The sequence below is a fragment of the Aedes aegypti genome, chromosome 2 (genome assembly GCF_002204515.2).
Source record: "Aedes aegypti strain LVP_AGWG chromosome 2, AaegL5.0 Primary Assembly, whole genome shotgun sequence".
In the NCBI taxonomy this organism is placed as follows: Eukaryota; Metazoa; Arthropoda; class Insecta; order Diptera; family Culicidae; genus Aedes; species Aedes aegypti.
The window spans coordinates 243,363,799-243,381,524 of NC_035108.1; the positions used below are offsets into that span (position 1 = coordinate 243,363,799).

At 41.0% G+C, this 17,726-nt stretch overlaps 2 protein-coding genes across 3 annotated transcripts in view; one reads left to right on the top strand and one right to left on the bottom strand.

Annotated features, from left to right (window-relative positions):
- The window catches only part of LOC5575444, a 32,730-nt gene that overhangs the window by 269 nt on the left and 14,735 nt on the right, over window positions 1-17,726 (top strand). The gene's annotated exons all lie outside the window — the stretch shown is intronic.
- On the bottom strand, window positions 1,580-17,311 carry LOC5575445 (protein cup). Of its 2 annotated transcripts, none has more exons than XM_021844672.1 (4): window positions 16,989-17,311; window positions 16,490-16,907; window positions 14,733-15,258; window positions 1,580-3,029 (listed from the first exon to the last, which is right to left on the bottom strand). In XM_021844672.1, exons 1-4 carry the CDS (start codon window positions 17,074-17,076, stop codon window positions 2,112-2,114), a joined length of 1,950 nt encoding a protein of 649 aa, XP_021700364.1. In that variant the 5' UTR covers window positions 17,077-17,311; the 3' UTR covers window positions 1,580-2,111. The 2 variants fall into 2 exon arrangements, with proteins under 2 accessions (XP_021700364.1, XP_001661956.1); XM_001661906.2 differs by having other exon boundaries at window positions 16,490-16,862; window positions 16,989-17,310.

Genomic DNA, 17,726 nt, shown 5'->3' on the forward strand with positions numbered 1-17,726 from the left:
TCGGCAGGATTATTGTCCGGTTTCAAATTGGTGAAATCTCGCATAACTTGTGATCTCGCCCTAAAAGCTATTGGTAGCCGAGTGTGTAGCTTCTTGTTTCTAAGCAAATGGCCCATGATGAAAACTATCACTCCTGGAAGATAGAGGAGAATCTTCTCTTCATCGTAGCATTGTTGAATAACGTGTAAATCCATTCGTTTGCTCGGTAACAACAAGCTACACACTCGGTTACCAATGGCTTTTAGGGCGAGATCACAGGTTATGCGAGAAATCTTGGCATTCTTCGGAAAAATATGCTAACTTTTTGTTTTTTTGTATGGTATTCAGTTGGAGCTGCCTGACAGCTTAACTTGTCAAGGCTGAACCCTCGGTCTGGCTTTTGCCAAGTTTTCCCTCTACCAGGACCAATACACAGACGGACTAGGCTATGGTGCCCACATGAACACTGTTTTTTATTCGTATTGTGACGTGGTAGTTTTTGAAAAAATCCCATATTCCCTTGCTTCTGAGAAAAGGAAGCATTGTGAAAATCAGCAACTCCATCAGAATTTGTTTGAAATAGAAGTGTAGTAGTGTGATTACTAATACTGTCTAATCGAACAGTGATTTTGAATAATCTGTCATTTAAGTGCTATTCTGATTACTCCTGTCTTTTACGTAAGATTAGAGTCTCAAAGGGGTCATGCACAAATTACGTCACGCTCCAAGGGGGGGGGAGGGAGTCGAGCCAAGCGTGACAAGCCTTACAAAATTTTCAGAGGACTCATACAAAAAGTGTGACAAAGGGGGGGAAGGGGGTCGAAAAAGTTGAAATTTAGCGTGACATAATTTGTGTACCATCCCAAATGTCAATTGTCGTCAAGTCTTAACAAAATTAGGCTGTTGAGTAGTAGTTTCAGTTAATTTCGTTTTTTGTTGTTATAAGTATATATTGGTCATTGCGTTCATATATCCTTGAAGAAAAAAGTCACTTTCCTTGTCCGTTCAACAATTTCTCGAAACTAGCAAGTGTACCCTAATGATCGATCTCAGCGTCTTACTTTCCATAGTCATTATTATAAGAGTGGCTACGGATCATTCTGGTTAGCAAAATACAAACTGAACGTCACCAATAGTATTAATGTCCACTTCGAATAGATTCATTATTTGAATTGGGCATCAATTCTATCTATGACGCAGAATGTCCGTTGGATCACATCCGAGATATTATTGCATCTATGCCTTATGAATTATGACGCGGCTTTAAGCAAAAATGCCAAAATGTGATACCCCCACTACAGGTTACGCCTTTGGTTTCCATCATATGGGCTAATGGATTATGCCCATCGCGGCAAGGTCGCATAACCAAGGAGAGGGTCTTCGGAAAAATATGCTATCTGATAGCATTTGTCCCGTCACACTGAAAATTGCGATTTTGTTGCCAAGAACGGAATCCCACTGTATTTCAGACAGTAGATTGTTTTTCTTTTATTCTCCCTATTTTTTCTATTCATTCTCTTTTACGGTAATCGTTGACACTCTGGATTGGATACTGAAGAAATGATAAGTTCTTTCGATTACTCAATTTATAACACACAAATTGCACAATTCAATATTTTATTATTAAGTCTTAGATTCAAAATGTAAATCCACTATAGCCAATTCAGTCTGTTAAAACTAATGTATCTGTTTCTTGCTGAAATAATACAATCATGTGACAAAAATTTGTGAGCAAACAATGATAAGTGTTCTTAGGAAAAAATATGAAGGAATATGATTTTAGGATAGAACTACCGTTGGTTCTTGCAAAGTACACACAATCGTCTTAAAACTACTTTCCTAATGTGTATGAAGGAAATAGCAAATATCTGTGCCCGAGGACTTTACCGACAACGCTGAAGTCGAATAATGCCGTTTGGTGTAAAATAAATGTTGGATACAGAAAAAAAAAAACAAACGCGACACTTTTTTTTAAGTAATTAAAGGTAAGTAAAAACAAGACACGCATAAATGATGAGAAACGAAAATTGCGAATTTGAAGATGATGCTCGAAATACCAGTATTCCAACTAAAGGATCATCAGTTGCATCAATGAGGGATAATATTTTGTGGAATGCGCGGCCTTCGGTCGCTTAGTTGGGGTGTTTCCATGTGACGGAACGCTTTTCGTACCGACGTCGATTCCCATAAGGACGCGATCCTTGCTGCTGATTGTGGGGCAGCAATAATTGACGCAAAGAAGCCGACAGATCAGGCTGCTGATGTGATGCTCCGTTGAAGGCCGGATTGTTCATTGTGGAATTGCCCCCCGGGAATGTCTGATTGAATGAGCGATACTGATTACCTGCACCATTATTGCTGGTCGTTTGACTCAGAAGCGACAAGCTGCGCTGAATGTTCGGGGACACTGATTTGACGAACTGCTGAACTTCGGCATTCGGTTTCGATTTACCCGCGGATGCGATCATCATTTCAGCCATTTGGCTGTTCTGATCGAGAATCATTTTCCGCTGGTCCTGCAACTTCTTGCGGAGAAGGGCATTCTGCATGATGGACTGCGTGTGCAACTGAAGCTCCAGTTGAGTCGGAACACGTGGAGTCTGCGTTGCTGGCTGTTGATTAGCGTCGGATGCATTGTCCACCGTGTTCTTGATCAACATACGACGCAGAATTTCGCTTTGCTGATTCTTGTTGAGCATCTGCAGTAGATATTGCTGTTGTTGAGCTACCAGGTTGTTGTTGGCACGATTTTGAGCCATCATATCTACCAGACGCTTAAAGGCCGAGTTCGAATCCGGCGGCAGATCTCCTCCTGGTCCTTGATTGGGGAACGAATTAAAACGAGGTCCATATTGCTGAGGATAGTTACGGTCCACTGGGTAACGGCTGTTATTGGCCGGAGCAACGTTGTCCGCTGGGAAATGGAAGGAATGTCTGCGGGACTCATAACCGTTGCCAACGGAAGAAGGGTTGAACGAATTTCCATTACGGCGGAACCATTTGCTGAATCGCGATCCGGACGGCACATTAGGTGCAAGAGATGAATCAGACTAAAATTTGGGGAATAAAGCAATGAAGTTAACGATACATTTTTTGATACGGGTCTGAGACATTTGGCATAACGGATATTCGGCATAATTCCGAAATGTGTGGGAAATGAAAGTCATTTGGCATAATACCAAACATAATGTAATCAGGGTGTCTACTCATTTACAGAAATGCAATTCACTGAGATTTCCAGGTTTTTCTAGGTTAAAAAAAATCCAGGTTGTATAAATTCTCCAAAATGCATAAATGATTAACGAATAGTTCATTTTACATTTTTGGCGTTGGGCACTGGCAGAAAGCTTAAAATAAGATCAGAAAAATTTTGCCTACTATTTCTCCAGTTTAGTGCCTTTGAAAACGCGAGTAGGGTCAAAAGTCGGCCATTGTGACCAGGGTTGCCACATATACAAATTTATCTGTATATACAGATTTTCTCGAATATTTTGTGACCAAGAATCTGTATATACAGATTAACAGATTCTGTACATAGAATTCTGCAAAGTTTATACAGATTTCTTAGCAAACTTGAAAAAATATATTATTAAAAACATTTAAATTTAATCTGAGATGTGACAATTCTGCATTGTAATTGCTAATGGCTGGTATTTTTTTTATGCTTTGTGGAAATGTAATTTCTATCTCAATTTTTGGGGATACAGATTTAAAATACAGATATTTTACTTCAGGATACAGAAATAAGATAAGAATACAGATTTAAATGTGGAAACTCTGATTGTGATCTTTGGATTCCTAGATGTTTCACCTTAAGGGAAAAAACCGTTTCCCTTGAAATGGGATTCTAAATTATGGACATCACCGATACACCCACAACATTTCTCTAGAGGGCGTTTCGTTTTTTTTTTAAGGTTTTGTCTTGGCGAAATTGGGTCTGGTTGCGTTTGATCGTCTTGGAAATAGAATTTTAAATACCTATTGCCTGAAAAAGAAACAGACGTGACTACGAAAAGAAACCCAACATGAATCACGTCATGAGATTTTGGTTCCTCATTTAAACGGACAGTCCACTAAGAATGATTTTAAGATTTTTTTTGAGTTCCTTGACATTACGACAAGTATTACTGCCTGTTTTACTGTGGATTTCTTTCACATCTCACTCCAACGATCTCAGCAGGAGTTTGTTTTGTGGTTTTTCAAGAAATTTCTAAGAAACTCTTCCAAGAATTTAGTTTTGGATATCTTCAAGAACTCAATCTGGAGTTTTTCTATAGGAATAACCATAGACACTACTTCGGAGATTCCATCAGGAATCCTTCCAAAGACCGTTGGAGAAATTTTCAAAGGGAAACTCAGGTTCTCAAAAAATATATGCATTAATTTTCCCAGGAATTTCTCCAACATTCCCGTTTAGAACATATTCAAAATTCAAAATTCATTCAGTAATTCCTGTTATTTTTTTTAATTCCAAAAGAAATCAAAAAAAAAATCTAGTCTTTCTTCCAGAAATTTCTCTAGAGAAATGTCAAGGGTTTAATTCAGATTTGTTTGGAGGAAATTTTGAGAAAAATCCGCGTGGAATTTCTCAAGAAAATGTTTCTTACGAGGATCTCTGAAAATACTACTGTATGCTTGATGAAATTATTCTTAGGATTTTCTGATGTAGAACCTTGAATGAAATTTTGAAGAATCCATGGAATTTGGAAATATTATTTGAAAAAATATTAGACAAATGTTTGAATCACAGCAATGATAGTTTGTTGAAATGCTTGAAAAATTCTGAGAGAAACTTCTGGAAGAACTTAATGAGGAATTTCAGGTAAATTTTTCTGAGGAATTCTTGGGAAAATTCATAAAATATTTCATCGAATAATGTCTGAAAGAAGCAACTCTGCTGAAAGTAATCGTGACTATTTTTTTTTCATAGAATACATATGAAAAAAATCGGCGTTATCGAAACTATGGAACAAACCTTTGTGGAAGAACTTCATTAGGATATGTGATAAATCTCATAGAAGTAACAACTGAAAAAAAATCGCTGAATGAATCAATGGAAAAAAAAATAGAAAGAAATCCTGGGATAATTACTTCTATTTTTAGAGTGATCTATGTGAAACTTACTGGAGGTAATAATGTTGCAAAGCTCTACGATTTTCTTGACAAAATTTGTGAAGGAATCCATTTGAGCATCCCTCGAGAAGCTTATAAAGATATTCCAGAAATAATCACTAGAATATCTGAAGCATTTCTGGAAATTTCCTTCAGAACTTGTGGAACCATTGATGCTTTTAGCGATAATCCTATGAAGTGGTAAATAATATTTTGTAATTTTTCAGAGCCTATAAATGAAGAGTTGCCCAAAAAGTGAAAACAAATCTACCTATCGAACTGTCAAACCGTCTGTCCACCTATCGAGCAGACCAGCAGGGGCTTTTTTGAAGACGAAGGATAACAATCTTTCAAAGAAGCCTTTTTGTGCAACTCAATGTATATACTCTGTCATTTCTGAGCTCTTTTTGAAAAACTTTGCGACCTTGGTTTTGGTGCCCGAAAACGCATTGTGTTATAAAGTGTGCGTTAGATTTCCGCTCCATACTGGAACACTTTTATTCTTCAGTATTTTTTCGATCATGCCACTGGGTGTTGCATGCAAATACTTTGTTTGTTGTAGTGTTTTAATTTTAGGGCAAATTGGCCATTTCTCCTCATCCCGGTTTGATTCTGCAGCCATAGGTAATCCTTGCGCTGATGGTGGCTAAATAATCATCATCATCATCATCATCATCAATTGGCCATTTCTCCTATTAAAACAGAAAGCCTGTTGAAATTATCCTTAAATTATAGATTATTTATACAGTAGCTCTGCATAGCTTATAGGATTCGTAAACTGCAAATATAAAGGTTATGATAAAAATATAAAAATCATTTCAAGACAATTTTACAATGTATTGATAGTTTCCAAACAGGATTAATAACTATTGAAGATTTAGCAGTTAAAATAAAACGGTTTGCGTTTGCAGGAGTTCCAAGTTCAATGATATTGATGTGTTATCTGATTAAGGTTGAACATAACTTATGAAATTGAATGAATGCATCAAAGTTATTGACCAAAAATATTATGTTTTGTTGTTGGCAAAATATGGTTTTAGTTACGAACCTCAAATTTTTGTTTTGATTGAGAGGATTTTCTGTCATAAAAAGGATACTACCTTGTAGCACTGATTCAACATAATTTCCCTGATTATGGCCGAAATTCCCTGAGAATTCCAGGTTTTTCCAGGTTGAATAAAATTCCCTGATAATTCCAGGTTTTTCCAGGTAGTAGACACCCTGGTAATCAAAGAGTCATTAGCCATGAAGGACATTTGTCATAATTTCAAACAACTTGTAAAGTACAGGCCTTTTGGCATAATGTAGGGCTCCCTATTCGTGATCAAACGTCAACATCCCACCGCAAAATCGCTAGTGTTTGGAGGTGATTTTAACCTCCAAATTGCGAAATCATTACCTCCAAGTTAGTTCTAATACTCTCCGTTTATGAATTATGGTGGCGCGTCGATCGTCGCAAGTTTCTCGTTAAACGGTCAATTGGAGTAGGCAGTAAAACGAACCATTCTTGGCAGTGGTAGAAACAGAAGTGAAAAAAAATTATTCAAATTTTAATCAAGGCTACTTCGATTAACGTTCGGTCTGAACGCCTACTATGATTAATTTATCAATCCTCCTCGGGCAGATTCGGACGTATTTGCACAGCTAGTCGTAATGGTCGTAATTTGTCCAGACGAACCCGTTGGAGTGGTTTCATCATCAAGTCGGCCAGCATTGATTACGTCGGAAAGTACTGCAATCTACTCTTTCCTTTCTCTTGCAGGTCTCGTACAAAGAAGAACTTTGTATCGATATGTTTGTTGCGCCGTTCGATACGATGGCTTTTCACCAGTTTGATGCAACTTTGGTTGTCCTCCAAAACGGGGATCGGAACCTCGATTGCTTTACTGATCTCCTTCAGCAGTTGCTTGGTCCATATTAGCTTCTGATACCCTTCAGCGAGCGTCACGAGCTCCGCTTCGGTCGAACTCAAAGCAACGCATGTTTGCTTCCGTGAGCACCACGAAATTGGTCCTCCACCGAACATCAAAATCATGGCGGAATTCGATTTTCGGTCGCGAGCGACACGGGCCCAGTCTGCATCGACGAACATTTGCAATCCAGCACTGGAAGCACCAAGCTGCAGCTTATGATTTCTGGTGGTATACAAATACCGAAGAATTCACTTCGCTTCTGCCCAATCTTGCGAATTCGGGCAGCTGGATTTTTGCGCCAGAATCGACACTCTCACGGATACGTCTGGCCGCGTGTGTACAGCTACATACAGGAGACCTTCTATCAAGCTAATGTAGTCATGGTTGTTCGGCAGCTGATCCATCTCCTCCTTCTGCTGTAGGTAGCTCGGATCGAGTGGTATCTTCGACGGTTTCGCCTGTTGCATGCCGAACCGTTCGGCCAATTTGCGGATGTACATTTCCTGGTTGAGCATGCACCGTTGCGTTACTCTCGACTTGCATGCCAATGGCTAATGTCTTTAATGGAAAACTTTATTATCGCATGTGATGTTGATATATAGTACTATACTTGAATTATCACTAGGCAGGCTATGTGTTATTATAAGTAAAGCCAAATAATTCTAAGGAAAAAAAAGCAACGGAAAAATGTTCCTGAAGCGCCTTCAGAATGGACTGGAACTCCTTCGTCGTTTTCGTTAAGATGATCATGTCATCGACGTCTATCAGAATATACGCAAACGAATCATTCATACGTCGCAAGTACAAACAAGAATCCGATTCGGTTTGATTTTGAGAACTGCATCTACTTTGCGAATCCATACGCGCGCTGGCCATACAGACCCTCCACAAACGGCAGATCGTCCTCTCGTCTGCGTCCCTCTGGTTGACGCATGTAGACGGTTTCTTCAAGCACACCGTTCAAGTACGCCTTTTTCACGTCGACGTGCCTTACGATGGAACCTCTTCGGCTGGCAATAGTAAACAATGTCCGGAACGTCGTTTGCTTTGCCACCGGTGCGAAGACCTCGTCATAGTCGGAGTCGTACCGCTGCAAAAAGCCTTGAGCGACGATTCTCGCTTTGTAACGGATCACGTTGCCCTTCTCGTCCTGCTTAGTTTTGAAGAGCCATTTGCAGCCGATGGCCTTTTTGTCGGTCGGAAGCTGCACCAACTCCCAAATGTCGTTGTCAATCAGCGCTCGAAACTCTTCGTCCATGGCGGATTGCCACTGCGACGCGTCGTCGTTTGTGGATCGCCCGACTTGCTCGCCGGACGTTTACTCGCCTTCAATCCTTGTTGCCGATTGCTCTGACCGGCTTGGTCGGGCTGCTCTGTAGAAGGGGAAAACGGAAAGCCTTTTCTCGGAAATACAAAATCATTGTACTTGACTGGAATTGCGCACTCCCAACCGCTGCGCTTCAACGCTCGTGACTCGGGTGGATTTTAAAATTGTAGCGGTGGGAGCGCCGTAATTGCCATGTCACCCTCAGCACCTTCTGAGTATTCGCCACCGCTGGTTTCAGCTCGCGAATGAAAATCTTCGTCGGATCCAGACGCACCTTCATCGAATGATTCTTCTTCACGTGTAGGCCGGACTGGTTCATTTTGCGGAATCGGTTTTATCGGACTGGCATCGCAGTCCAAATTGACGAACGTCCGTGCTCGCGTTGGCTGGCTCTTCATAGTAGCTGGTTTAAAGACAATTTACACCGTCTTCAGCCATAGGCTGCACAGACTGAACATAACTTACATTAGACAACGGACACACGGAACGACCAGTGGACCAATGAAGAATTTTTCGTTTGACGAAAAGTTTTCTCCGACTGGGGCGAGAATCGAACCCACACTCTGTAGCACAATACGCCTAAACGACTGACGCCGCTAACCGCACGGCTACGAAGCCCACAGCCTTCAGCTCGGCTTGAGGCAGCTCGTTCAGGAAACCTACGTCACGGTTCCTGATTACGTCCTTTTTCACCGGGTAATGTAAATAGCTGGTAAGTTTTTTCAACTCGTCAAAACCGCCCAGGATGCACTCTGTCGATTTCGCATACCACTTCTTCCGCTTTTGTTTGGGAATGTGGACCATCGTCTTCACTAAATTCGCACGTGGGATAGATCGGGCTTCCGACCGGTCCATGCCTCCTCTGTTGTTAAATTGTGACCTTTGGTGGGGGACCGATAAGTTGCAGCTGCTACCGCTTCCGCTTAGAAAGACGTCGGTAGTTTCGCCTAGTAGAGCATGCTTCGGATTTCGTCTCCAGAAAGTAGACAAATATGCGCCGCTTCCAATCGTCCACAAATGACACGTAGTACCGACTTCCACCTAACGAGGTTTGCTCCATTGGTTCACAAATGTTCGTATGGACAAGCTCCAACACCTCGGATGCACGATGATCACTGCTTGAAAATGGAAGACAAGTTTGCTTTCCCATGGCGCATACCGAACAGTTTGTTGTGGATCGCTGTTTCCTGCAACTCGACCCCGGTAGCAAGGCCGTTCTTGAGAAGCTTCAGGCTGCGTACGTTGAGGTGAGCCATTCTTCTATGCCAGACGTCCAAGTTGACTGGCGATGCTGCGAGTGATAGAGCCGTCTGTTCCTCACACTCGACGAAACGGAATTGTCCATTCGACACATCGTGGATACCGGTTGCAATGACGACATCATACGAATCGATCACCTTCACGCCATTCTCACAAAACCGCACCTCATGACCTCGTTGCACGATTTGACTCACCGAGAGCAGATTGCTGAAAATTGTTGGCATGAACTTGACGTTGTTCACATCTATCGGTGGATTTTCCGGGCAACACTTAGGAAAAAGTTTGGCGTTCCCGGTCGCAGCTATTTCCATCACACCTTTATCGGCTGCCATGACCAGTGTTGTAAGCAATCACGGTAGTCGACACGTTTTCGCTGATATTCGGCAGCGCTTCGCTTAAACATTCACAATACGAGCGATCAAACGAATGTCGAAAAGAAAAATGTCAATTGAATGAATAGACATATAAGAAATTAGACGGCTAATGCCGCTGCTAATCTTGTGACCAACATCTATTATGTGTATTTTGGAAGCGGTACTCAAAGTGTCAACTCGTCTGCAATTTAACCATAGCAACCTGCTTTCAAAATCAAAACAATTATCCTATCACATTATCCTGCCATCACAAACGCGTGTTGTGTTTAATTGTACTATGAATTTTCGTGTTCCTCAAAAGAGCTTGTGTGTTGTTCCGAAGGTAAACATTTTTGAATACCTAGGTGTTTCGAAAACAAATTCTTATGGCTTTACTCCTTGTTATCTATTCCAGCTTCATCCCAGATTAAGTGATGGCCTCACAAGGGACGGTGTGATTGAGTTCGGAAGCTAAATAAATATGCCATGCAGGGACACAGTTACTTTCATCAATCTATAAGAAGGAAATACTTAGAACTGCGGTTCAACCGCGTATAAGAAAACTTTGAACTCCAACGTAAATGGAAACGCAATCATCGCAATAAAATGTAGGTGCATCGACACCGGATGGTCCTGTAGCCCACCACAAAGGTTGTGAATTATTTAAGAATCATTGGAAATATACAATTTTACACAATGAATGCAGTTTTCTCATGTGAAGAATGAAATAAACGTAGCTTTATTAAAAAAAGAGGCAATTTTCGGTCTGCTTTATAATTCGACTTGCGACTTTGTATTTTGCGTATTTCAGAAATTGTGGCTCTCATTCGTGGGTAACACAAAAGCTTCCATGTAATGCCAATTTCAGATGCAGCGTATCGAGCATAGTGACTCTAATCCTCAGCTATGTTGGTCTTTTATTCGTCAGTTATTCTAGCTATTGAACTCGTTTTACTAATTTCACTTCACATTCCCTTTCCATATTAGGCAAAAACAAAACAAATGATTTGACACTTTGAGTACCGGTGGGTTGTGCTCATACAAAATCAAGGCTACTATGGATGATTTATCCCCATCACAGCCATTATATGAATCTAACAGCGCCTCTAGCGTTCTAAATGTAATATTTCTATTATTGAATGCCACTGACCACGATAGCAATGTTAGGAAGCGTTATGGTGTTGTTTGTTTCTGTTCTGCTTTCACTGTATGTGTGTTACATTCGACATAACAGACAAGATCAAATTATCCATGTTGTTTATGATCCGATGTCTGAATTCTATGCAAAACTTATGATTTATGCAAATTTTCTCGTATCAGATGACATTCAATTGACACTTTTCTGTGTTTGTCGACGTTCATTCTACCGCTCTTGCTGTGACTGCTGACCATGCGCAGCTGACCGGTTTTTGGGTACGCTTTGCTTCGTTTTCGGAGGAAACGATTTTCTTCCAACGAAGGAAGATTTGAACTTCCTGGAGCAGCTTCGTCTTGATGCTGTCGCCGGTGATGGAGATGCCATAATTTTCCAGCGCAATGATCATCGGCTTGTACTCCTCCACAAAACCAGCAAGCAAAAGTAATCCGATCCACTCTTCGGAAATTTCGAATCCCACGCCGCGGAAATGGTGAGCGGCGGAAATGATTTGCGTAACGTACGTTTCCACGCAACCGCACGACGAAAGCGATGTGGTGATGAGCTTCCTGAGCTACGCCACCCGGCGCGTCAAGCCGATGTCCTCAAATGCTGCTTCAAGCTTCGTCCAAACCTCACGGGCCGTTTTCGCGTCCCTGACGTGCACGTAGGCGATGGGATCCAGATGGAGAATAATTTTCGCACTTCCTCTCGTCGATCGCCGGCAGTGTTCCAACCGCGTTGGGAATCGGCGCCCTCACTGTTTCCCACAGCTCCTCCAGCTCTAGATAAGTTTCCACCGCAAACTTCCACGTGGGCCAGTTTTCACGACCACATAACCGTTCGAACGGGGGAAGGCTTGAGTGGTTTTGAAACTGCTGCTGGATTTGCGGAATTCGTTTCGCTTGGTTGTCGCCAGCTCCGCTGAGAGACATTTTCTGCTTCAAGAATCTTCTTTTGAAACAATACTTGGGCCATAACCTATAACCTATTGAAGTAGGCAGTAAAACAAACTACTCTTGGCAGTGGTAGAAACAGAAGTGAAAAATTTAATTCAAATTTAAATCTAGACTACTTCGATTAATGTTCGGTCTGAACGCCTACTATGATTATTTTATCTTCTAACACTCCTAATTTACCGATAGCCCGCTAATATAGGGTATGTAAGCTGTATAATAGCAATATATTAGCACTCAGGGAGAATTAAAGTGCTTTTAGGTTACTTGGGCTTATTGCGACTGAGTGTGTGTGTGTGTTTACAATCCACCGCCCACTGACCGGCAGTGCTTTTATGGAAGAAATTTGTTTGCATCTATTTATCTAGACACTTAGATGTCTACATAGATGCAGACAACTTTAGCCCTGGAGATGGAAGGTGATAGCTCTACTGCAATTCCAACGACCCATTTCAAGAATGGCTGTTCATACACACACATTCTGAGGTCGTTTTCACTGCAGTAAGCCCCGCATGAAAACACCCAGATATCAAATGGATATCTGAAATGAGTTCACACTTCCTGAATCGAAAATTAAATTTTCGACTCTGGCACGTATTTAATGGTTTCTAAAGGTTATATAATTAGGAACGATCTCACCAGTTTGTTGTTCCTTTCCACTACTTTATGGATACCGTTGTTGAGCTCATCTTCGCAGGAGTAAGCTACACACTCGAGATATCAAACACTACCGACGCGATCCGCACTACTTCTAAATTATCGCTTAAGGCGCGCTTCTCACTGAACATATTTGATTTCGATTATTTTTTCTCGCGCACATTACAATTTCAGCGATTTCCCTTTGAAGTCCCTATTGAATTCATCGCTCCTTTCTCTTCAAACTGTCCAACAAAAGGTTCTGCGCTTGGAGACACCAAAACACTTCACTACGTGCCATTCACACGTGGTAACCGAGAAGAAAATTCTCACAGAGATTCTAAAATAACCTCGCGGCTTCGGCCAACCCGAAACACTCTCCACAGGTCAAAAAAGAAGGTAGAGAAAAAAAAGACCGGTGCAGAAAAACACTTCAACATTATGCAGCACTCCACTGCTATATCTTGGGCTTATTGCGACTGAGTGTTTTAAAAATAGGAACTTTAGAAATCTCATGCTGTAAAAAGGTTAAACATGAATCAAAAATAGATCATACTACTAGAACCAAGAAAAGAAAAATAATCAAAAAGGAATCGGGAGATAAAAGTTTAATAATTTTTTTTTTCTCAGAATATCCGACCAGACATTTCTCCACGAATATTTCTGATTGTTTTTAGATTACGACATGCAATGTGGGACGACTTAGTGAGCACCTTGCATCGTCGTAATTTTCGCTTTATGAAACTAAATTTCCTTTTTGTTAAATTATGTTAAAATGTAGTTCTGTTAAATCGTATTATGTTCTGTTACATTCTGCCAAAAAAAAAAAACAATTTTTGGTATTTTAAACAACTTTTTGCCTAGACGCAAGACAAAATATTAATTGTTTTTAGGATGAAAGTTGAATTATGAAATATGAATAATGATACCAAATAAAATGCACGGCAATTATAAAGATTTAGGGCGCCATAGGCCTATTCACAAGACGTTTCAAATCAGCTGATCGGGAAGCTCTTTGACAGTTCTTCTATGGAAGTGACAGTCCCGTTTTAACACCGGTCCTCCATCGATATAAACAAATGCATATAGAGCTTAGTGACATTTGAACACACGTAGACTAGCATACGCTCGTCATACACAGCTTGGTTTTGTTTTTCTCAAAGAAACTTGCACACGCTTTCCAGACTCATCAAAATGCATATGGAAATATTTTACAACCGGATTCTGGGTGTTTTTCGAGACAGAGTGCATACAGAGTCTAAGAATGAAGAGTTGCGCGAAGAGACTTCTTTGAATGGTTATTCTTCTTCATCTTCAAAAATAGCTCCTATCTGTTTTGCTGGGCTGCTCGATAGGTATACGGTTTGACAGTTCGATAGGTAGATTTGGTTTCACTCTTCGCGCAACTCTCCATTCATAGACTCTGAGTGCATATTGTTTTCCTCTAAGGTTCACAACTACATCTATACTAGGGCACCCATACCATTAGGCGTGATAACCACTATAGCTGTCACACGAAAAGGCCTATTCTCCGCTTGTCATTAGTATGGGGAGTTGCAGCACTCATGACACGCTTGACCAAGAGTTGGCTGCAGAGGATTAGCCTTGCCGACACTAATCCCTTGTAACATTGTTTAAATCGGCTAGGATAAGCAGTTAGCTTAGGCTGCTTATGCTACATGTGTTGTGCTATATGCACTGGCTCCTCCCCGAAGAAATATCGTACTTGAGCATATAGTTTATAATTTTTTTTTATTTTAAACTTATCTTTTTTTCAGTATGGGTGGGGTACTGGAGCGAGTAGGGTTCATTCACAAATTTCATAACGCCAAAAAATGGCCATTTTTGACACCCACCACACCCTCGTAACGCATTGTGCGTGATTTTTTTTTTAAATTTTGCATTAGCTGAACATCTTAAGGACACTCACCCCCTTCAGCGATAAGAAATTTGTGAATGGGCCTGTACAGGTGCATTGATGGTAATTCAAAATTATGCCAAATAACCTTACTTTTCATATATCGAAATTATGCCAAGTGCCCACTCCCATCAGTAACTTACCCCGAGCAATGAATCAAATTTCATGAACTCCTCAAAGTTGTTCACATTGACTCCGCTGTTATGTCTTTGGGCGTCTTCCATCATATGGTTGAACTCGGCCATGTGCTTCGTTGGGGTACTTCGAGCCGGCGGAGGGGAACCGGTATTGGACGTGGTCACGCTTTCAACGTCATTTTCACGGCCAGATGAATCGTGTGGCTTCAGAATTCCACCGCCACTTTTCTTCGCATGAACATGCTCATAATGGTGAAGCTCGTCGTAGAATGAGATGTGCTTTCCCGAGTTCTTGCTGGAGTTTTTGCCGTCACCATTGCTAGTCTTGTCAGAAGACGCTTGCGAAACCGACAGGTCATCATCGAAGCCGCGTAGTTCTATTGTGTCCAAGCGCGAGGTAGGACCAGCCGATACCCATTCGGGTTCTTCCTCGATAACGGTGTTTTGGAGATGGTGCTGGTCACTATCGGAACGGTAACTCTTAACAATGACATGATGATTACTGCTGCTGAATTCGTAGTTTCGTCTGAATCTGTGGGAAAATAAAAACGACGAGCATTTAGTACCTACATCGGGATCGTCCTTAAACGACTTGCATGTTAAGATAAAAGTGAACAACTCAATTGCATACATTTTTTTTGTGTAGTATTCAGTTGGAGCTGCCTGATAGCTTGACTTGTCAAGGCTGAACCCTCGGTCTGGCTTTTGCCAAGTTTCCCTTATACCAGGACCAATACTCAGACGGACTAGGCAATGGCGCCCACATGAACACCGTTTTTATTAGTATTGAGACGTGGTAGTTTTTGAAAAGTACCCATAAGCATTGTGAAAATCAGAAACTCCAACAGAATTTGTTTGAAGTAGTAGTGTAATAATATCATTTATTAATACTGTCGAGTCGAAATGATTTTGAATAATTTGCCACTTAAGGCTAAGTAGCCCGTCATTCGTTTTGGCAATAATGATGACTTTTCAGCTTGCTTTTCAAAGTGATAAAACTCAGTCTTGATAGTTTATATTGGCTTGAAAAAGTATCACTACTGGTACGAGCTAACATGCATAAAGTATGCTGATACTTTTTTAGCTGTGTCAGTGCAAAACCAACTGATTTTCTTTGATTCGAAATCGTTAGATGAATTAGCAACAATCATCAACGAATGGGTACAAATACCAATGACGGCCTACTTCGCCTGTCTTTTTTAGTCATGCTATTGTATTTACTCCTGCATTTTACGTAAGAATAGTCTTAAATGAAAATTGTCCAACTCAACAAAATTAGGCTATTTAGTAGTATGTAGATTCGATTACGAATATCAAAAACGCACGTGAAATAATAACTCAATAAACTAGCAGCGATCTATGCATGCAGAACAACACAATAGGCAAATTTAATGAATACGCCACCATCATAGAGGTCGCTAGGCTTCTTCCCTAGAAATAGAGATGTTTCACCTTAAGTGAAGGTGAAGAAATCGGCCCTTAAAAATTTAGAAAATGCTGAGAATATTCAACATACAAAAATAAAATACGTTCTATGTAAACTAAATTTGGAAAATCCTTATGAGACTATTATGCTATTATGGACAGTGTACGAGATCATCGCACTCATCGCACGCGTTAATTCTTAGGTGTCGGCCAGAGTAGACGCGTCACGCGAAACGACGCGAAAATCCTTTGGAGTTTGTTATTCCTTGCTGTGCATTTTCGCTTCGCTTCGCAATTCGCGTCTATCCTGGCCGTGCCCTTACAAGCTAAAATCTTACCGTGGCCCAACGAATCCGTTTTCCGTTCCATGATGTCTAAACTTGCCGATTTGTTCCGGCGACTGTTCTTTACTGGTTCCGCTGTTTTGATCGCTCTGGTTGTTCTGCTGTGGGTTGACGGTGGGGTTCCTCTTGCCACGACGGTAAGAGGGAGGATTCGGATTGGTTCTCCAAACAGCTAATGCCGAAACCTTGGGATCGTCTGCTGCGGCCGGGCGTCGAGAACAGAGCGAGGACTTTCTAATGGCTAGCAGCTGGTCGATCGAGTAGCTTATCGGAGGCACATAAACTGCCGGCTGGACATCGGACAGAATGATCGCCGGCAAACCGCAGCTCAAGATGGCAGGATCAAGTTCTTCCAACGAAGGATCATCTGGGGAAGTTTTTAGTACAAAATGGAGGTCGAACGATTGTAGAACTTGAGGATCATCACATGCGTTTAGTGGATCTTTATTTTATATTACTCGTATTAGAAGCACAAATAAGCGGTCAAATTTACCTTCTTTCATTAACAGGTTCGAACAATCGCTGTATTGTTCGGAATTTCGGTACATCTTGCTTGCACTGGAACTCAAAATTTTCACCATGTTACTCTTTATCTATTCTCTATATTTTTTTCTCACAATTTAAAACCACAGAAAAACTCGCATTCGCAACAATGCAACTTATCTAGGGTACAACTATATTTAATTTAACACGTTCCGAAACGTAAAAATAACACGAAATTAGTAAAAACTATAATTTTATGCCACACTTCAGCACTTTCGTCGTCCTTGCCATGCGAGGTGCACACCGAATTTACTTTCCTTTTGGCGGGAGAAGATGCAGGATACACACACACAACTATGAATTGTATATGCACGTACACATCCAGCTCTTTGTTCTTTGTTCATCAGGCGGAGAGGCAAAGTACCTGTAAGCAAGGTAACAGATTCCCACAATAGGCCACACGGGAAAAAATTCTGTGGTAAAAATAACTATTTTAGCTGACTACGCCCATTCTTAAAACTACCATGGAAATTCAGACCAATTTACCATGTTTACGGTACACCCCACCGCATTACTGGTACATTTGACAGAAATAATTTACAACAATCTGATTCCAACTACAAACATGGTAAAATCAAGCGGATTTCTGGTCTGCTGAAAATTGCCGGTGCGAGCGCTTAAGTTAACCCCCTAAAATGGTAGTTTTTACCGCACAATTTTTTTGCGTGCAGGGGAAGTGGTTCACCTA

Excerpts from the sequence above, each read along its gene's own strand:
- LOC5575445 (XM_021844672.1), bottom strand. The coding sequence starts at position 17,076 with ATGGTGAAAATTTTGAGTTCCAGTGCAAGCAAGATGTACCGAAATTCC. Across the intron at positions 16,908-16,988 it reads GAACCTGTTAATGAAAGAAG|TTCTACAATCGTTCGACCTC; the intron begins GTAAATTTGACC and ends ATGATCCTCAAG. Across the intron at positions 3,030-14,732 it reads AATTTGATTCATTGCTCGGG|TCTGATTCATCTCTTGCACC; the intron begins GTAAGTTACTGA and ends CCCAAATTTTAG.